This window comes from Chiloscyllium punctatum, chromosome 14, assembly GCF_047496795.1.
Source record: "Chiloscyllium punctatum isolate Juve2018m chromosome 14, sChiPun1.3, whole genome shotgun sequence".
Classification (NCBI taxonomy): domain Eukaryota; kingdom Metazoa; phylum Chordata; class Chondrichthyes; order Orectolobiformes; family Hemiscylliidae; genus Chiloscyllium; species Chiloscyllium punctatum.
In genome coordinates, this window is record NC_092752.1 from 8,859,612 (window position 1) to 8,882,442 (window position 22,831).

Here is a 22,831-nt window from a genome sequence, read left to right on the forward strand (position 1 = left end):
TGGAAATAGTTTTTCTTTATTGGTAATACCTTGAACCTGAAGTCCAGGTATCATTCTTGTAAATGTCCGTGCACTCCATCCAGGGTCAATATCTCCTTCCTAAGATGTGATGTCTAGATCTGCTCATAGTATTCCAAATGGGGTTTAACCTGGGTTTGGTATAACTGCAGCATAACCTCTGCATCATTGTGTTTTAATCCTCTAGATACAATGGCCAGCTTCCCATTGGCCATACAGTAAATTGGCTCAACTGACCACCTTCTTTGTTTCCCTGATACATTGCACAGTTAACTCTGTTCGATCTGCAATATTTAGGGACTCAACTTGTGACAAACTCTGGATGCAAGCTGGTTACCTACTATCCAACTGCTTAGTCTAACAACAATAACTGATATTCATAAAGCACCTGTTTCCTAGCAAAAAAGCCTAGCAGTAATACCAGACAAAAACTGGTACACAGCCCAAACTGAAAGTAACAAAACAGGGTGATGAAAGGTTAAGGCAAAGAGGTGACTTTTAAGGAGCACTTTAAAGAGAGACAGGGTAGGAGATGGACCAAGAGGTTTAGGGAAGAAAGTTACACGAAGTCCAAAGAGTAGCACAGCACAGGAACAGGTCCTTCGGCCCATCAAGCCTGCACTGACACTTGATGCCCTTCTAAATTTAAATTCCCTTGCCTGGACACAGTCAGTATCCCGACATGCTCTGTCTATTCATGCATCTGTCCAGATGCCTCTGGGAAGTTGCTTTGTTTCTGCTTCTACCTCTGGCAGAAAACATTTGCCTCTCACACTCCTTTAAACTTCCCCCTCTTACCTTAAACTTAGGACCCCTAGGATTTACATTTCAATGCTGGTAAAAAGCCTCCAACAATCTATACCATCTATGTTCTTCGTTAGATCCAAGAAATAATCAGAAAGGTCAATGATGTACGGGCAGTTCTTCTATAACATGATGGGTGTATTCGTGTGTAACCCTGTTTTATCGAAAGTTATGCAATAGGATCAGCACTGAAAGTGCTGACGATGTAATCATGTTACAGCCAACACACGTTTTAAGAGTTTGCACTTTAGAAACACTGTCCTCAATTCACCAATCATGTTAAAATGAATTTGTGTCAATGAAACGCAAGCTATAGCAGAACACCCTATAAATGTTTTACAAGTAGGTGATTGAGCCTGTACTTATCAGCTGACTGTGACAGTCCAGGCGTCTGTGTTGCTTGTCCATTGCCAGAGTTTGAGACATCTGCTCAGGCTAGATAGCAATTTGCAGTGGAAGGGGAAACATCTGGTCACGATGGTCCACATCAGTGCCAAGGACATGGAGAAGGAAATGAGTTCTATTTAGGAATTATGAACAGGCAGATAAAACTGAGGAGTGCAATGAAGATTTGCCAGAATCCTACTGAGTCCAAACATCAGATCACTCGGATTAATTTTACAAACTCAGGGAAGAGTTTTACTGAGATGGGAACACGGGGGGATGGACTGCTCACCAGCATGAGCCTGCCCTACAGCCACAACATGCTGTGGGTGGGCTACACTGGCACAGAGCAGAACCTCTATCCATCAGTGAGATATAGTGCCACCCTCTGGACCTGCCATCTTATCTGGCTGCCTGGCAGTGTCAGGAGCTTGGTAGTGGATGCTGCCAGGACTGAAAGCAGTCCCAGGATGGAGTACCCAATGCATCACAGTAAGTCACACTGAGGGTGACAATGGGCAGGGAGCAGTTGAACTGCTTGGGAAGTGGAATAAGGGGGGGGGGCAGGAGGGGCAAGTGTTAAAATCCAAGTAGGGAGAAAGGAAGAGGGGGTACTATTTTCTAATTGCAAAAGCCAGTTGCTGAAAACAGGACCCCATTTTCTGTCCCACACTTTGAAAAAATTCAAAACAAAATTGGCTACCAATTCTTGCCTGCTTGCTCAAGCCAACTGTGTTAAGGCAGGGGTAGTGCAATAATGATGTAAATTGACTTCTTAGCAAGCTCAATGTATTCCTGCATTATTCATTTAAACATGGAGGGTGAGCTGAAAATTTCAGTGCACACCATCTCAGGGATAGGTGGGTGTGTAATGGGCTACCAACTTGACCATTTTATTTCGCCCCCAACGCCCCCTCCTTTGCCACCACCATAACCACCAAAAACCTCTCTGGTGGCGCATGTAAAATCCAGCCCTGGGCTTTTGCATTTCCTGGAATCTAAAAGGTTAAGAGACAATTTGATATTTTCTCTTAGTGTTTTCAAGTGAATTGACTGGTTGCTAGATAGCAAGAAACCATTTTTGCCCATGAGAGAGTCTGGAACAAAGACTAAAATGGACACCCAGTTGGCAGAAAGTTTGGAAATCATGGACTCACGGAATCCCTACAGTGCAGATAGAGGCCGTTCAGCCCTTCAAGTCTGCATTAACGCTCCAAAGAGCAGCCCACCCAGAACCACTCTGCCATCATATCCCCATAACCCTGCGGTAACTATGACTCATCCACCTACCCTGCACATTCTTAGACACTAGGGACAATTTAGCATGGCCAATCCATCTAACCTGCATGTCTGCGGAAATATGTCATCAGGGAAGGATTAATGAAAATCTGGAACTTACGCTCACAAAAAGCAATAGGTGTTAACTTGATTAATGATATTACGACTTTGTATCCAAAGTATATGTTATACAGATGGAGTTATGATATTGATCAGCCATGTATAGCAGAAGAGTCTCAAAGGGCTCAATGGCCTCTTCTGGCTCTGTTGCTCCACTTCAGCTGTTAAGATGAGAACAGCAAAAAACATGACAACTAACCAATTGTGCCTGTACTGCAATTCAGTACAAGTTTTTATTGCATCCAAAAACATTTAGTGTTCAACGTGACTTCACCCTGGAGTATTTACTGAACAAATCGATCGCTGGTTGAGGATGTAATGCTGTCCAAACTGACAGCTGGTTCGTGATGAATGAGACCTTTACCTCTGAAATTATTTCATGCATTTCAGACAGACTATCTTTCTGTGTCTAACATTGCGATTTACATTTGTAAAAAGGTGATTCAACTCCAAATCTATTTCATTCTTACTGGGCTGAACTTTCTCCAGTTTACGAAGCTGCCATGTGTAGTGCTACAGATGGAATCTAGTGAACGTTTGTGTGTGTGTGTGCGCGCGCGTGCGTGCGTGCTTGTGCGTGTTTAAGGGTGTGTGGTTGTGTGTGTGTGTTTCAGGGTTTGTGTGTGTATATGTGTGTAGGGGTGAGTGTGTGTGTGTGTGTAGGTGTGTGTGTCTCATGGTGTGTGCAGGGTGGTATGTGTATGTGTATGTATAGGTGTGTGTGTTTGGGGGTGTGTGAATGTGTAGGGTTGTGTGTGTAGGGTTCTGTGTGTGTAGGGATGTGTGAATGTGTGTGTGTATGGTGTGGGTGTGTGTTTGGACGTAGGGGTGCGTGTGTGTGTGGGTGTAGGGATGTGTGTAGGTTTGTGTTTGCATGTAGGGGTGTGTGTTTGTGTGTGTGTAGGAGTGTGTGTGCATGTGCTTGTGTGTGCATGTGTCAGGGTGTCTGTGTGTATGTGTGTAGGTGTGTGTGTCTGTGTGTGTAGGGGTGAGGGTGTGTGTAGGAGTGAGTGTGTGTTTGTAGATGTGCGTGTGTGTGTGTGTGTAGGGGTGTAGTTGTTTAGGGGTAGGGGTGTGTGTGTCTCTGTAGTGGGGTGTGTGAGTGTGTAGGGGTATGTGTGTGTTTGTGTGTATGTGCATTTGTGTGTGTGTGTGTGTGTGTGAGAGAGAAAGTGGGAGAGGGGTTAGGCACCAAGTAAAAGGCAGTATGTGGTCTAAGTCTTTGACTAGGAGCTATGCTAGGAGACCTGGTCTATCTTAATGGCAAGTTTTCATTAATACTCCTGTGAATCTTCTTATCTGCCTATTTAGAAGGACAGGGACAGCAGGTTCATGGTAACACCAGTCCCTGCAGGTTCCCCTCGGCTTCCTGACTTGCAAATAAATAGCCATTCCTTCACTGTCATTGGGTCAAAATCCTGGAATTCCCTCCCTAAGAGCATTGTAGATCTACCAACAGCACATGTGCTGCAGCGGTTCAAGAAGACAGCTCACCCCACCTTCTCAAGGTCATCTTGGGATGGGCAATAAATGCTCGTCCAGTTAGCAACAGCCACGTCTCACGAGTGAATAAAGTAAAATGGGCAGCTAGATTAAATTCTTGAAACTTTGTGCTTCTAATGGTTGAATGCTGGCAGCCAGAGATGGGGAGCAATGGGAGGGGTTGGAAAGGTTTTTGTCAAAGAAGGCTTTACATAGCCTGTTCAAGGAATAATTTTACTAATCATGGTTGAAAGATGACACAAAAATCACCTGAGCAATCAGCTGAAATGACATTGGAGTTGTTAATAAGTCATGAACTGATTCACACTTATTCATCATGTGATCTGTCAACCTGAGTCAACCGACCCTTAGTAAAGGACAATAGGGTAGGGATAAACGCAGTAAGTTATCACTTGGGAAAACTTTGGGCCAAGGAAATTCAAATCCTGAATATTCCTCCTGAATTCTTGGTTCATTGGGAAATGATCTTTTCTCTGATGGAGTGCTGCATTGTCAGATATACCATCATTCATTGCAACATTAAATTAAGTTCCTCATCTGTGCTCTCAGGTGGATGTCAATGATTCCAAGGTACTAATTGAACAACAACAAGGAAGTTCTCCCCTGTGTTCTTTCCAACACTGAGCCAATACCAATAACACAAAAGAAGCTGATTATCTTGTGATTACCTGATCGTTACCTGTGGGAACTTGCTGTATGAAAACTGATTGCTGCTGTTCTCATGCAACGATGGTGACTGCACTTCATACAGCACAGAAACAGACACTTCGGTCCAGCCAGTCCATGCCAAACATAATCCCAAACTAAACTAGTCCCACCTGCCTGTTCCTGGCCCGTATCCGGCCAAATGTTTCCTAATCATGTACTTATCCAAATGTCTCTTAAACATTATAATCGTACCCACATCCTCATACCTGATAACTCATGAATTCCTCAGGAAGTTCATTCCACATGTGAACCACCCTCTGTGCAAAAGGTTTGGCCCTCATATCTTTTTAAAATTTCTCTCCTCTCACCTTAAAAATGAGCTCCCTACTCTTAAAATCCCTCTTCCTAGGGAAAAGACAACTACCACTAACTCTATCTAAATGGTTCAAAGTCCTTAATTGTCTGTGAAGGGTTTTGGCACATCCTGAGATAATGATCAGTGTTATAGAAATGTAAGTTCTTCTCCATGTGTCTATGTAAATGCCTGTTTTTACTCCTTCGTAGAACAAAGTTGTCAATTTTCTACTTCACAGGCTAGACGTACAAAGCTGAATACAGCCCTCTCCCAGTATATGGGACAAAAACACCTTTACATTAAATAGGCGTTCTGAGATTTTGACTCAGAAATGATAGAAGAATGGCAGTGTATATGGTATCAAACGTATACTGTCTACTACAGGTTTTTTTTTGAAGTGTACGTGGACTGTTTCTGTAATATCATGTCAAGTCTCTGGCCTGCTCATATGTTTAGAATATGGTAACTCAAGTCCTGCAAATCTGAAATGAGAATGGAAAATTCGAAGCAAGACTCAGCATCACCTATGGTGAGAAATATGGAGTTAAATGTTCAGGTGAAATGCTCGCTCTGCTTCTGTCGCTGCAGGCATGCCGAACATTTCCAGCAGTCTTTTGGCTCTCAGATAACAACGTGGAACTAAGAAGAGGAAAAGCGATTGCAAAACTTTTGAAGCCTCTGGGCTGTTATTGTTGTGGCAAGCCACATTTTAAGAACCTACAAATTGAAGGACAGCAAGACACTTGACTGTCTATCTTTAAATATGGCGTTGAAGAACTGTCATAAGTCATTTGTACTCAAACCACACTGGAACCTTTCCAGTTAAAGGTTATCTGCATGCTAAATGAAGGTCAGAATGTGGCATTTTGTTGAAAGGGCCAGTGCTGCAGGGTACTTTTTCATCCCCTGTGATCTCTTGGAGGATGTTGGAGAATCTATAAATATTTCTTAACTATAATTTACTTTTCACGACAACGTTGAGAGACAACTGAACGCAGTTTTTCAAACAGAATTAACCATCTTCGCTTCTGTTTATGCACAAAGCCTTCCAATTGGCAGGAATAAATCCTTTATCATCTAACATTATATGACTTACTATTTTATAACATGTGATTAATTACCAACCTGTTCCCAGTATTATCCACCATATTACCTCAAGAAATGAGCTGCATTGATGATTTTATTGTCTGGTTTTTCACATAAACTCTCTGGATACTTGCCAGCTAATACCAATTCTTCTGGTCTTCCTGCTACAGTTTATTTACAAACCGCTACAGTCAGTTCTTCTATAACACAATGGCTCCATTCTTAGATTAGATTAGATTACAGTGTGGAAACAGGCCCTTCGGCCCAACAAGTCCACACCCACCCGCCGAAGCGCAACCCACCCATACCCCTACATTTACCCCTTACCTAACACTACGGGAAATTTAGCATGGCCAATTCACCTGACCTGCACATCTTTGGACTGTGGGAGGAAACCGGAGCACCGGAGGAAACCCACGCAGACACGGGGAGAACGTGCAAACTCCACACAGTCAGTCGCCTGAGGCGGGAATTGAACCCGGGTCTCTGGCACTGTGAGGCAGCAGTGCTAACCACTGTGCCACCGTGCCGCCCACATTGTGCAACCCCGCATTATAGAAAAAGCGCAGTATAGAAACAGTGCTTAAAAAGTTAATCGTGTTGCAGCCAACACGTTTTAAAAGCTCGCACTTTAGAAACAGAGTCCCCAATTTGTCAATTGCGTTACAGCAAACTCGTATTGACAAAATGTGCATTATAACAGAACGACCTGTTCTTCACATCTCTGTTCTAGGAACAGAGTGAGGGTTTCCTGCATAGTCTTTGTGAATGCACAAGCCTTAGTGTAATTTCCTCAAAATATTTGAGGGATCTTTTGGAAATTTTTAATTGTACATTAATGAACAGATAAGCATTACTGACAAAAGCATCCTTTTCAACTCGGGATGGGATAGATCATAAATCATAACGTGTAGGAACAGAAGTAAGGCCTTTCAATGAGATTATTATTGATCACTTTCCAACCCTTTCCTTATAACCCTTGATCCCATTTATTGATTAAAAACATGTCTATCTTGGTCTTGAATATACTTAATGATCTAAGCTTGACCACTTTCTGTGGTAAAGAATTTCAGACATATTACTCTCTGAGAGAAGAAATTTCTCCTCATCTCTGTCTTAAATGTACAATCTCTTAATCTGAGATTATGCCCTTTGGTCCTAGACTCTACCAGAAGTGGAAGCAAACTTTCTGCATTGACCCTGTAAGTCCCCTATGAATCCGTGTGCTTCAATCATCTCTCATTCTTCTATGTTCCAATGAGTACAGGCACAATTAGCTTAGCCTCTCCTCATCTGACAGTCCTTCCATATCTGGTACCAGCCCCAGTGAACCTTCTCTGGACTGTCTCCAATAGCTGATTATACTTCCTTAGCTGTGGCTCCCAAAATTGTTCACAATATACCAGCTGCTGTTTGATTAGTGCTGATATAATGTAAGCAAAACTTCTCTATTTTTATACACTAGTCTCTTTGAAATAAAGACCAACATTCCATTTGCTCTCCCTATTATCCACTGAACTTGGATTCTCTTTTTGTTATTCATGGACAAGGACTCCCAAATCCCACAGTTCTGAAGTTTTTTGCAGTCTTTCTCCATTTAAATAATACTCACCTCCATGATTTGTTCCTAGCAAACTGCTTAATGCTACATTTTCTCCTCATTGTTTTCTGTCTGTTAAATTCTTGACCACTCGCCTAACCTCTCTATATCCCTCTGCAGATTCTTTGTGTCATCGTCACCACTTGCCTTCCCACATATATTTGTGTAATCAGCAATCTTGGCTCATCCAGATATATATGCTGTAAATAATTGTGGTCACAGCACTGACTCCTGTGGTACTCCACTAGTTACAGATTGCCATACTGAAAATGTTCCCCTTATTCCATCTCTCTGCCTTCAATTAGTTAGCCAGTTCTTTATACATGCTAAGATACAACCTCAAACACCATATTATTAAGTAATCTAATGTGCAATACTTTAACAAATACCTTTTTTGAAAATCCAAATATATTACATCTATTGCTTCCCCTGTATCTATTCTGATAGGTGACTAATGGATGCATGTTGCCAATGATATTCTGGGTTGAAGGTGTTCATGAATTTTCTTACAGGACCATCTGCCTCCAATTGTTATGTCATCTACACAGTCATCCTTGATCACCGATTAGGGGCAATTAGGGATGGGCAATAAATGCTGCTCCAGCCAATGTTCACATCCCATGAATGAATTAAACATAAAGACCCTTTCAGATGTTTTTTGAGAGGTGTTGTGGATAAATAACAATGTTAACTGGCAGATCAGTGACGATGAAGAATTGGGAATATTTAACAAAATAGTTCATGTTGCAATAGAAGTTCAGGTGTGTCCTTTTCGAAGAAATGAGACCAGGGGCTGAAGTTGGAGTGTTAATTATTATTTATACTCATTCTTTAACTGTCTGCCACAAAAGGTCATAACAACATTTACTCTCATAGAACGATATGAGAGTAGCTACAGAGGTAGGCCATTCGGCTCATTGAGCCTGCACCACCATTCAATATGTTCATGGCTGATCATGCAATCTCAGTATCCCACTCCCGCCCTCTACCCACACCCCTTGATCCCTTTAGCCACAAGGACCACGTCCAGCTCCCTCTTGAATATATCTGATGAACTGGCCCCAGTAGCCTCCTGTGGGAGAGAATTCCACAGGTTCATAGCTTTCTTAGTGAAGAATTGCTTCCTCTTCCCCAGTTGCTCCTGACAAAAGTTTGTGAAAATAAGAAGGAATAGCTCCAGTTTTAAGTTTTCTATCCGTGTAAGGGTGTGTACAACAAATGATTGTGATTCTCAGTTAATACAAAAATAATGGTGTTATTAAAGCTTTCGTCAATTGAAAATTTCAAAATTGGTATTAATAGATTCTACTTCAATGAGGTGTATGTTCTGGAACTAAAGAGGACAGATAAATTTAAGATACACATTAATTCTGATCTATCTGAACACAGAGTGTTCAGGAACCAAGGAAACTAAATGGATTTACGATAAAGAGCAACCACGATCTATCTGTAGGCTCAATGACCTATTCCAGTTCCTATACAAAAACATTTTTAAAAGGTAGCCGAAGTACAAAGACCCAACATGGCTTCATATTTTACCAAAGAGTCTTTCTGAAACCTTTGTAAAACAAACTTGCTTCTCAGTAGCAATTTCAAGCTAAAGAAAATGAACCACAGGGAAAATTGGAAGTTATCAGTCCCCTTTTGTCTCGTCATTCTGTAACTGACCAGAAGTGACAGTGTTGAGCAAGTGTCAAACCAATAGAAAGCTGTGACCAATCATTTAAACTGTGAAATTAAAATAGCCTATTTTTTTTCTTGCAGGATGCACAAAGAATTGGTTTGAAACTTAATTTGCTTCAGTTGAGCTAAAGGTCAAATCATTTCAATGCTCAGAATCACCATCCAGAAGGAATAAAATTGAAGCTTAATTACCATGTTAGCCTGCATGGTCTAATGTAAAACAAAATCAAGCTTAAGTCAGACCAACAATGAAAAAAAGAGACAAGCTTCGAAAACCATAGCTTCAGGTCTCCGAGAAAGTCATGAAAAATAGGCCATGATTTGTAAAGACCACAATCCTGTGTGAGGGTTGGTTATTGCCAAATGAGGAAATTATCGAGTGGCTTTAGCTCCTGGAGCTGCAATGATGCTGCAAAATGGTTCTGCTGTTGTTCCCCTGATGTTATGTTCTGTTCTTGTATGTGATACATCTGCCTTGTACTGATCAGTGAGAAATGATTTATCATATCAACGATCAAGCCTTTATTCTGAGCTCTCTGTATTGCTCGGCACATTGCCATGACAACGTTGTCTCATTCAAAGAGCAAAATGGCTTTCGCTTCGCATAAATAGACCCAATGTGAATTTTCATTTGTTCCTGCAGATGAGATTTCAGAATTTTTTCAAATTAATAATGTGAGTGGGCTGTTCTCCCTCCTCCTCATACATCAGTTGAAAAGCCTGATGCAGTGTTTAGGTTTTGCTCTGGCCTGAATTGTATTTTTTTTTAATGGCTCAGTGTTAATCGTGTTGTGTTCCATGGAGGGTTTCTATTCGTGAGGCGTAGCTAGATTCCTCACCGTATCTTAGCAAATGTACTTCATTAAACACCCATGAGACTCCTCGAGCTCATTTCTCCTGCTCATTGAAAGCTTCCACAAAGTGTCTGAGAGGGCACGTTCTTGTTGAGGCACTATCCCAAGTAACTTCTCTACCACTGCACTGAGAGGTTTCTCAATGGATTTCCAGTTCCTCGCTGTAGCTGGATCAACCTGCCAGTGTCAGGATATCACCCAATATTCCAGCATCGCTGGTGTCAATGCCCCCTCTAAAAGCTATTGTGTATCAAGACCAGCATGGTTGGCCCCACGCGGTCCTTGATACTTGCTACGGACAATGGCGGACAAGCAAAAATTGATACCCCACTTTGCAGGGAGAGACCTGAAGGTGCTGCTGGACAGGGTACCGCAGAAATAGGACATCCACTTACCCCAAGGCTGGCAGTGGAGTCCATGACACCATACAATGCCAGCCTGGCCCACAGTGCCACCCAGGTCAGTGTAGTCTCAGCCATCTGGGGGAAACCACAGCAATACAGGAGGAAGATCATTGACCTTCTCCACTCCACCAATGCAGATGCCATCATCTCTTCTGTGATACCTCACATATACTCTGTCTTTGCTAATGCACCAACCTCCTAGCAAGACCCTTGTTCTATCACTTTCATTGTTCCTTCACTCATTGGTACCCACCCAACCGTGGCCATCACTAACCCTTCCAACCATCTGTGCTGCCTACTCACTTGCTGTGGACACCTCCCCACCTGCACCAAAACTAATAACAATTGTCCAGCTCACTTAGATTATTGATATTGTGTTCTGGAAAGACATTGCTAAACTACTGAATTAATGCAAATCTTCACACAATTTTGGATTCGTTATCCTCCTGTGAAACACCTTTATTACATTAATAGTGCTATATAAATGCAAGTTGTCACAAGAACTAGCACTCACAATCATCCCTCCTCTTGAAGTTACAGTAGACAATGTGACAGAACCCCAGTAATCACTGGCTGTTCATAATCAGTAATATAGCCCCCAGCCTGATGTTATTACATGTCTGATGCCAGACAGGAATCTGGCTTGATAGATCATATTTTAATTTGTTTTGGTTTTAACAAAGCTCTGTCGACTGAATCATAAGCACATAATACTCCAGATTTTGCTTTAACAATAAACAGGTATATATTACAAAAAAGATGGCAAAGTAATCCAACTTTATAATATAAATTCAAACTTTTTAAAGCACACTGTAAAATTATAATTCCATGAATCCCAAAACACACTTGTACAAATTGAAAAGGAAAAGAAAGGCTTTACATCATACCAACATACCATTTGTACAATACTCACATCAGAATGCCTACATCTAATACCTCACTAGGTTTAAGACATTTATGACTTCATATTTTAGACTGGAACAACATAAAACTACTGCTTGGAGTTATCATATACCTGCTTAAATATAGTCAGTTTTAAGTAACCTCTTCAGTGTTTTATCCCAACATTTTTGGTCTGGGACTAATACTAACTCTTCACTCTAAGGTAACCTAGTTCACTAGATGTCCCATTTTTTTTTCAGGACCGCTCTTCTACCCAGCCATGCTCATCCAAGAATTTAACATCAACGCTTCACTCAAAGTCAAAACTGAAAATAAAAGTCTCTCCCTCTCAGCTATGGATGGTGCCCTTCAACCTAACAAACTTTCTAATAAATTATTGTTGATCTTGCCAGGTAATAAACAATCCAAATAAATAAAATATCCATTAGTATGGCACTAAACCCATATAATCTAAAACCAGGCTTCAAAAACTGTTTTAAAGCAAATCTCCATGGTTATAGAAATGTTTGTAATGTAATTATTAACTTAAGACACAAAGGAAACCTATTTGTTATGAACTCAAAAAAAACTAGAAATCAATTCACAACAAATAACATTAAACAGTCTTCATATAATTCCTGTAGTTTCCACCACCACACTGCCTCTTGGGGTATGACTGGAATGAGCAGCACTAACAACGTGAGAGAACCAATTTTCCATGGCTTTCTTACTTTGACTCAGATGGAGGGAATCTATTGTTACTGCTGGGTTCACGTGCAAAAACTCACAGAGAAAGCAGTTTTTGGAGTCAGATATTCCAAACGTACAAAGGAAAATCTCTGAATTGTGTAATCTGCCAAGAAAATAAAGTCATAGAATCATGCACATGTTTTATTCTGTATTTCCTGTCCTTGATATCTAAGCCAAAACTTCTTAATTTACAATTCTCTTTATTATATTTCATCAGCCATGTGCCTAGTCCAACAGCCTATCGACACCTTCTTACAAAGAACATGCTTTTAAGTTATATGCCATCTGCAGATTTTCAGAAGGATGCCCTATTTATCCTAATCTAGATAATTAATGTGGGACAATAAACACAATGATTCCAGAGTTCTGGGGAGTTCCACTATATATGTTTCTTCATTCAAATGACAACTGCTCATCTGTTTTCAGTCACTCAGCCTACCTTGTAGTCACATAGCTGCTGTTCCTTTTATTCCATGGGCTTCATATTTGCTGGCAAAACTGTTACATGGCACTTGCTCAATCTTACAACTAATATACCACATTGACTGTGTTACCCTATTCAAACTTTTCCAATACCTTATCAAAAAACTAAATCAAATCAGATTAGTTAAACACAATTTGCCTTTCACAAATCTATGCCGGACTTCCTTAATTAACCCACAGTTGTCCAAGTGACTGGTAATTTTGTTTCAGATTATTGTTTCTTAAAAATTTTCCCACTGCTAACTGGTTGGCTTGTAGATAGAAGGTTAATCCTTACACCCTTCATTGAATGGGGTTGTGGTGTTTGCAAATCCCCAATCCTCTTTCTGAAAAGGGGACTAAAAGATTATGGACAATATCGCCACCATGACATCCTGACTTCCCTCATCAACCCATCTTATACTGGTGATGTATCAACTAGTATTGACATGCTTGTTGCAGTTAGCAGCACATCTTTTCCTATTGTTGGGAGGGTATCGGGGTTGGAAATAATCCCTCTAATTTGTATTTTGGTGTGTGAACCTCCAAAGTGGGACCTCAGAATGGTTATGCCACCATGCAGCTTGGGGACCAGCATTGGGGGAAGGAGCTGCTGGATGAATGGGTTAAGAAGGGGGAAAAAAACAGATACAGTGAACAGCCAACTTAACACAGAACAGGAATTCTGACCCTGATACAGATTTTCAGTCACAAGACACAAATTGATTTGATGTAACCAATCAACTTGACACCAACTGGTTTGAGCTCTGCAGACTGTGCTATCCTTACAGGGTGTTGCTGGATCTCCTACCTGAGAAACGAAGGCCTTCGCTGTGTGGGGGCTGAGGAAGAGAATAGCCCGACGAAGTGTGTCACGGTACCGGTTCATCTCTTCCAAACGCATTGTGGCAAACATCGTACTGATCATCCTGTTGATGTTGTTCTCCACCTTCTGAAGAGCTACATCCATTCCTTGCTGAGAAGCTTTGTCCAAAAAATCCTGAATCCCACGGATATCTGACAATTAGAGGATAACAATCACTCTGTTGGTTATCACTTTAAGCTATCACTTCAATCCCAAATGGAGACTTAGTAAAGTTTCAACACTTCTGAACTATAGTTAGCAAGCTTAAAATCTTGCTCAAGTCCATATTTACACAGACCACTCATGACGGTTAGAGATGCCCTAAAATGCAATGAGATAATTGAAAAGTTGAAGAAATTCTGATAAATGATTGATTTTGTTTTTCTGTATATGATCTGCAATGAATATTATGTTAATATTAAAAATTACTGTTTAAAAATATATTAGTTGTGCAAGATTCTTGGTAATGTAGATGAGCAGAGAGATCTCGGTGTCCATGTACATAGATCCCTGAAAGTTGCCACCCAGGTTGATAGGGTTGTTAAGAATAGACAATAGACAATAGACAATAGATGCAGGAGTAGGCCATTCTGCCCTTCGAGCCTGCACCGCCATTCAATATGATCATGGCTGATCATTCCTAATCAGTATCCTGTTCCAGCCTTATCTCCATACCCCTTGACTCCACTATCTTTAAGAGCTCTATCCAATTCTTTCTTAAATGAATCCAGAGACTGGGCCTCCACTGCCCTCTGGGGCAGAGCATTCCACACAGCCGCCACTCTCTGGGTGAAGTAGTTTCTCCTCATCTCTGTCCTAAATGGTCTACCCCGTATTTTTAAGTTGTGTCCTCTGGTTTGGCACTCCCCCATCAACGGAAATATGTTCCCTCCTGCCAGAGTGTCCAGTCCTTTCATAATCCTATACGTTTCAATCAGATCCCCTCTCAGAAGGCATACGGTGTGTTAGCTTTTATTAGTAGAGGGATTGAGTTTCGGCACCATGAGGTCATGCTATAGCTGTACAAAACTCTGGTGTGGCCGCACTTGGAGTAGTGCATATAGTTCTGGTCACCACATTATAGGAAGGATGTGGAAGCTTTGGAAAGCATTCAGAGGAGATTTACTAGGATGCTGCCTGGTATGGAGGGAAGGCCTTATGAGGAAAGGCTGAGGGACTCGAGGCTGTTTTTGTTAGAGAGAAGAAGGTTGAGAGGTGACTTAAATGAGACATATAAGATAATCAGAGGATTAATTAGATTGGATAGTGAGAGCCTTTTTCCTCGGATGGTGAAGGCTAGCACGAGGGGGCATAGCTTTAAATTGAGGGGTGATAGATATAGGACAGATGTCAGAGGTAGTTTCTTTACTGAGAGAGTAGTAGGGGTATGGAACACACTGCCTGCAACAGTAGTAGACGTGCCAAATTTAAGGGCATTTAAATGGTCATTGGAAAAACATATGGACGAAAATGGAATAAGGTTGGTTCGATGGGCTTCAGATTGGTTTCGCAGGTCGGTGCAACATCGAGGGCCAAAGGGCCTGTACTGCACTGTAATGTTCTATGTTCTAGTGTATCCTCTAGATACAAGCCTTTTGCTTTAAATTTTTTCACAGGACATGGGTGGCCAGGCCAGTATTTATTGCCCACGCCTGAATGAGAGTCAGCCATATTTCTGTGGGTCTGCAGCCACATATAGGCCAGAATAGGTGAGGATGACAGATTTCCTCCTTAAACAACATTAGTGTGCCAGGTGGGTTCCTGACAATCGGCACTGGTTTCATGGTCATCACGATGCAGGGCTTATGCCTGAAACATCGATTCACCTGCTCCTTGGATGCCGCCTGACTGGCTGTGCTTTTCCAGCACCACACTCTCGACTCTCGAGATTATTGACCAAGTGATAACACCGTTAGAGCATTGCCTCCCCAAATTCTAATAATGATCAGTGACAACAATGCTATTGGTGCAATACCATTATCCCATGACCTTTCAAATATAAGATTGTGATCTTCCCCCTGGAGAAAAAAACACCCGAGATATTTTTGTTCTTTCTAATTGCTGTCCCAACTTTAACCTCCTTTGCCTCTCAAGGCCTTTGAATGCATTGTCACCACTTAGCTCTGTATCCAAATGTCCCAAAACTGTTCAAATCCTTTAAATTCAATTTCCTGGTATTCAAAAGGCTACTAAAGCTAGGAAAGACAGGGTCCTTTGTCACCATGGCATATTATTCCTCCTTGTTCTCCTCAATTGCTCCTTAACACTTGATAAAGTTTATCAATTCTATTTTGCTCTTTTGTCCACCACTTGGGATCGATATTGAAGGTGCTCACTTCCAGTCCTTTTAAAACATAGTCAAAGCAATTCCTGATGAAGGGCTTATGCCCGGAACATTGATTCTCCTGCTCCTCGGATGCTGTCTGACCTGCTGTGCTTCTCCAGTGCTACATTCGCGACTCTGATCCCCAGCATCTGCAGTCCTCACTTTCTGCAAAGCATTTCTAGCCAAGGTTTCTGTCCTTATTCCTATATGGTCCTGTCCACAGCCAAACACGAATCTATGTAGTGAGCCTAGTCCATGTCTAACATCTTAGTTGGAAGTAAAATATCCCATGAGACTATTCAAGGAAGAACAAAATAGATTCTCCAAAGTTCTGGTCAATATTTACCCTTCGACTATTATCCCTGAATGATTCTATGGTTATTTACTTCTTTTCTGTTTGTGGAACATCACCATCCCACCTTGTCTCCTTGTTTTTTGAACAGTGCAGACTGAATTGGCAATATGCCATTTTTGAGTTGTAGACCTCTCTCTCTTTCATTGCACCCTATCTCTTTAAAGCCTTTGTTGTCTCCACACTCTTTCAGACCTCTGAGTTTGTCCTACCGCTTTCCCAATGACAGAGGTGTTGTCTGCCTTAGACTTTCTGAATTTCCAACCAGAAGCCCATCTTGCTTCCCATTTCTCAAAGTGCACATTTTCAATCAAGTCAATCTTTATATGGCTTGGATAATTGATTCCCTTATCAAGTCTTTTCCATCTTTTTCCTTCCCCTCTTCACAAGTTACCTTTCTGTACTAGGAGGACTATTTAGCTCACTTGACCGGTTGGGTTCAATTCCAGTACCAGCTGAGGTCACCCTTTCTTCTCAGCCTCACCCATCACCTAGAGGGTGGTGAACCTTAAGTTAAACTCACCACCAGTTGTCTCTCCCTGAAAGGACAATAGTCTTTGGGAAAATGGCGACATTCAGTTCACTCCTACATTGAGTGCGTGATCAAAACACCAGTTGCCTAGCAATTAAAATAATGACAAAAATGAAAAGAAACAGGTTTTGCGAGAGAGAGGAGGTGGAGGTTCTGGAACCAATGGAGGAAGCCATCAGGAGGGTACCGCAGAACTTAGAGTGCAATGATTTTCTGTAAATGCTGATCACTTTGTAGTTTTCATCACTGAATTAACTTCCAGTCGAGGTAGTTTTAGGTATATTTGAAGAGTTACATGCAGCTGCAGATGTAATTTTACTGTGATTTCGCTTTGCCAATTACCCTGTTGTGCATTACAGAGCAAACAGGATGGCTTAAAGTTAATCTGCTTGGTACCTGAAGCATCTTGACATGGAGCAGTTGGGGGCAAGTAACTGTATCAACAGAACCACAGTAATTGGTATTGATGTGACTATAGAGTAGGCAATGGCACAAACATGCAAAATTATCTCAAAGAAAACATCAAAACTAACAGCATGTTCCTTCAACAAATCTATTACAATGTCAGAACCCAGAAATTTAAATTTAATAACCTGAGGAAAATAAGCTGAGCAGACATTGAATTATACTGAGATCTTGAGTTGAAATGCTTAAGGAAACATGCAGTAGGATGAGAAAAGAGGACACTGCCTTTTTGGTCATGTTTTATAAAGAAACCAAAGGCTATCCCAGAGCCATTTTGTGCCAGCCACATTGCTCTGCCATTGAGACAATAATGAAGAAGACAGTAGATTGATCATCTGGAGGTTGTGTGCTGGTAGGTAGATCAAGTGAACATCAACAGCAGCACAAGGTTCACTTCCCTCTCCAGCTGATATAGGCCCCGAATCTTCTCCTTACCTTACCTGTAGTGAAAATAAATAACAGCATTTTGCTGCAGTTCAGTGAATAATCACCAAAGAACTGTCTTTGGGTACGGAACTCAAGAAGAAGGAATACGCACATGAGGTGAAAAACGAACCGAAGGATGTACTGATAGATTTTGATGAGGAAAAGAAGGGGGATAACTCATGTGGAGAATGAAGGTTAGCATAAACCTGGTGGGTTAACTGGGTCATTTCTATTCTGTAGGTTCTCTGCTACATGCTATAATTATCTTGTTTGTATTGTGAATCAGGTAGCATCTATGCCCATGATCAGTCACAAAATATTCATGTTATGTATTGTGCGCCGACTGAGTGACAATCACATTCTGGACTTCCGTCGGACTCGATAAGTACATACCAACGCAAGCAGTACTCGGCGTGTTTGACATTTGGTTCCTTTCTGATTTCTCAGGATTTCAGGAGCAGAAAATGAAAATGCACAGCTAGAGCTTCTTGTAACAAGGCACCCTGTGAATACCAGCACAGCAGCAGACATCGCAAAGGCTGTCGATGTTGATACAAGTTCAACAGTGGTGCCTTCAGGCAGTTTGTGTGGAGTAAACATTTCTGAAATGGCGCAATTAAAGTCACCATTTGGAGGGTTCTTGCACTGGTGCCAGTGTTCTCATCACTCCTTGTCATTGTCACCGGTGAGCCTTAGTGATCCATGCTACATCAATAATGTTTTGCAAGAGCATGACTTTGATGTAAGCAATGAAAGGCATTGAGACTCCAGGAGAGCTGGGTCCCCTGGTGAATGAAGGAATCCAAAGATTTGCTTCAGTACAGCAGTCAAATGCACTAGAATAAACTTTCTTATCAGGTTGAGCCTAGCTTTTAAAATTGATTCACTGCATGTTTGCATCACTGGCTGGAACAGCATTTATTGCCCATTCCTAATTGTCCTTGAGAAGCTGGTGATGAGATGTGTCTTGAACCGTTGCAGTCCATTTGGCACAGATACGCCCGCAACACAGGCAGGGACGGAGTTTCAGGATTTTAGCCCAAAGCAACAGTGAGATATTTCCAAGTCAGGATGGTGAATGGCTTGGAGGGGAACTTGCAGCCGGTTGTATTCTATGTATCTACTGCCGAGATGGTAATGGTCATGGATTTGGAAGGTGTTGTGTAAGAGCCCCCGGTGAATTTCTGCAGTGCATCGCAACGGATCACTAGCTTCTTCTCAAGACTAATTAGGGATGGGTAATAAAAACTTAGCTTGCTAATGATACTCACATTTTCACATTTCCATTATGAATAATTGTGATCTACATGACATATGTGTGAAGCAGCTGGGCAGACTAATATGTCTTTCCCTGTTTGTCCCTCCTCATGTTTGTGTGGCTTTGTATAATAATGTGCTTTTAGTCTGCACACAATACTATAATTAGCCTAATAATATACTCCAAACCTGTCCATTTCAGTGCTTTTATCTAGTTTCTCCACATCAATTACGAACGAAAACCAAATATTTTCATTCAAGATGGATTAGCTCTTTCTGAAAATCTTTTTATAAAGCACAATCTCATCATAAGTCACTGCTTGTCTTTATAGTCACGGCTTCACATAATACAGCATTGCTACCTGGATCTTTAGAGGTTTCTGAATTGAATATTACTTCATTTTTCATCAGCCAGTCCCATTATTTCTAAACCTTAATATGATCAGTGAGAGAATAGAGAAATACAGAACACAAAACAGAGTTTTATTAATGTTGCCTTAGCTTCCCCTGCCTGGCTTCATTTTATATTTAATGGTTGCATTTAATGAAATCAATTTCACAGAGAGTATCAAACCTCTTCATCTTTCCCTGTAGATTCAGAATGCATTGCTGGATTACATTCACTGTTATATACATGAGAATAAGAGCTTTTACAGCACAGTGGGTAGTGTCCCTGCCTTTGAGCCAGAAGCTTTGGGTTTCAGTCCCACTCCAGGACTTGATAGCCAAGGAAAGCGCTTTCAGGACTTGGCTGAAAAAAAGGCTGATTATTAGCCTGCAAATTCTTCCAACAGACTGAGGGTAGGTGTCAAGAGCAGGAAACAGACTCTTGCTCATGCATGCCCCATGCAAACTGGTGCCTATTCAGCTATACCCCCTGGTTACAGGCCAACAACAAGGTCCAACAATAATAAATTAAGGAAAACAGGCTTAAGCATGGGCTTTGAGTGTCTTACACGTCCCTTGACATGCAAAATCTTCTCAGTCTACACACAAAAACTAGGTCAATACAAATAAACTGGATCCTCAATAATTACACAGCTACAAGTTCAGTTGGGCATTGAATTCTAGAAATTTGTGCCAGACACTTAATAATGAACTCACTTTAGATAATTGCTGTAGATCATAAAACAATTCTAGATTTTGTGATAGCTCTGAATGTGTAACTTAGATACTTTTTTAAAGTAGTTACATATCATTATGCAGCTGACAACGTTATGGGGCCTTCTTGGACAATTGTGTTAGCTACTCAATGAATCACCTCTGGATGATTACTTCTTCTTCTTCAGTGCAGACAGTTACTCACGATCAAGGGTGACTTTCTTCCACTATCGTGTTATGGATCTGGAAGTGACTGAATAGTCCAACACAGGATCCACACATCCTACTACAGGTCGGGCCAGCGGTGCTGACCAAAATGGAAAGCTTACTGGAGTTCCCAGGTTGTGTTAGTGGAGCAATGCTCAGGTCTATTGCTGTTGGGATTGTCTATGAATTTTTGCTAAGAGGTAATTCAACAGTTCAAGCTGTTTGAACATCTATAGTATGCGACAGTTGGAGGTGATAATAGAGTGCCATCTTCCTGTCATAAAGCTTTCCATACTGGGTCACTATTAACTGAATAATGTTCTCAGGTGATTTTTCTATTTGCAATCTGTAGAGTAATTTTCTGGAACATCCAATATTGGTTTGGTTGCCAACATGGTCTTTGTGTAATCTGTCTTACACTTTGGCAAAATGTTAGAATGAGCACTCCATCCCAAACTGAGCACTGACTGAAAAAGGGTTCAGTGATGAAGTGAGGTGACAGAGAAACCTGGGATATTCCCATTGTGAAAAGGAACAGTTTGGGAGGTGCCAATACTGCGACTAGCGAATTCTCACAATTGGACAAGAGATGGAGGTTTAACCTGTAGTAAGGCAAACTCAGGGCACATGTCATCTGAAGTGCAGTCAACACAGAGAAGTAGACTTTCGAAGGGGAACTGTGGAATCAATTAAAAAGAAAGGAATAATGGAAAAATTATTATCATTTTTCCTGCAAGGATAAGCAATGAGGAGATGAATAGCCTTCTACATGGAAATCCATTCTGTAAAAATAATCATTTCATTAAACAAAGCACAATTGAAGATTGAATGAATCATTATGTTGGACCTGAGTGTAGTGAGTATCTACATCTTGGACAGAATCAGGAGCATTCAAATTGATGTAAGCTTGAGTTGTCAATGGTTTTCACAGGGTTCAGTTCAAAGTTATATAGAACTACATAGAATTTAAAACACAGAAACTGCTAATTCAGCCCAACTAGTCTATTCCATATAAACTTCCTCTCACCCCATTTTACATAATCCTGGCAGCACATATTCCTTTCTCCCCCACACAGAAGTCTAGAGTCTCCAGAAACTTATTCATTTATAGCATGTGGTAGAGAGTTTCATATCCCAACCACTCTTTGAATAAGGAAGATCTTTTCGTAATGTAAGCAAAAATAGAGGTCCCATGGTCCTGTAACACTGTGGGGGGGTTAAAGTTTGAGAGTTAGGCACAGAGGAATTTCAGCCAAATGTGGATTGGTCTAGGAATGGATCTTCACATGGAGAGAATCCCCAGTTTCTGGAATCGGGGAAGGAGTTGGTCTGGAAATAATGAAATTGATCTTGGGAGCAGAAAGTATTGAGTCAAGGTGTTCCATGGTCCATGAACATTGTGGGTGCCAGAAATGAATATGAACACTTGGAATTTGTTTGAGAAGTTAGTGAATAGTGGGCAGTGTCTTTTCGGGATGGGTGGTATAGAAACATTAAAAAAAAGGTGCAGGGTAGGCCATTTAGCCCTTCGAGCCTGTCCCACCATTCAATATGATCATGAAATCTCAGTATCCCATTCCTGCCCTTTTCCCATACCCCTTGAACACTTTAGCTGCAAGCGCCACATCCAGCTTCCTCTTGAATATAACTACAGAGGAATCTTGATTATCCAGCAAGATTGCAAGGTCCTAATGCTTGGCTAAACTATGTTAACTGGCATTCAATTACCCGGACTTTGATTAACTGAACGAAATGCTCCCTGCCCATGTCCTTTGGATAACTGAGGATCCTTTGTAATGAACTTGCCCCAACAGCTTCCTGTAGGAGAGAATTCCACACGTTCACAACTCTGAGTGAAGGAATTCGTCCTCACCTCAGTCCTGAATGGCTTACCCTTTAATTTTAGACTGTGACCCTTTGAACTGCCTAAGGACTTTTATGCCTTCTGATCGTATCCCCAACAATCAATGGCAGCAGAAAATATTTTTTAAACTTATATCGAGTGATTCAATTTGTTTACCTTTTATCAATTACTTTCTCCTGGCCTTTTACAGTTGGCTGCCCTTGGTAAATCATTTATAATTTCTCCTGAGTTGTTTCCTAACCATCTTTCTCATAACTAATTTGCAAATTCCCTGATTCTTCAGTTTCTAAACCAAAACATTCTGCTTTTAAGTTGATCTACTGAATGTGATCAGACAATGATTGTAGGAACATCCTCGCAAATGAATTGGGTTTACAATATGTAGCATAGATGTGCATGGAAAAAGCATGATTTTTAAAATGGATTTTATGGATTATATAAATTATACAAGATGATTATATTAGGTCTACTCACAAGACGTAATCAGACAGCAATACATCTGACTTCATATCTCAACTGTCACAACCAACAAGTTATTTCTGAAGTATAGATGATTTGAAGATGCTGGTATTGGACTGAGGTAAACAAAGTTAAAAATCACACAA

At 41.1% G+C, this 22,831-nt stretch overlaps 1 protein-coding gene across 2 annotated transcripts in view; it reads right to left on the bottom strand.

The window, feature by feature from the left end:
* grid2 (glutamate receptor, ionotropic, delta 2) overlaps positions 1-22,831 on the bottom strand; it is a 978,162-nt gene that overhangs the window by 287,922 nt on the left and 667,409 nt on the right. For both annotated transcript variants that reach the window (XM_072583858.1, XM_072583857.1), the window contains exon 4: positions 13,643-13,848. In XM_072583858.1, coding sequence (XP_072439959.1) covers positions 13,643-13,848 — 206 coding nt within the window. The remainder of the gene's footprint in view (positions 1-13,642; positions 13,849-22,831) is intronic.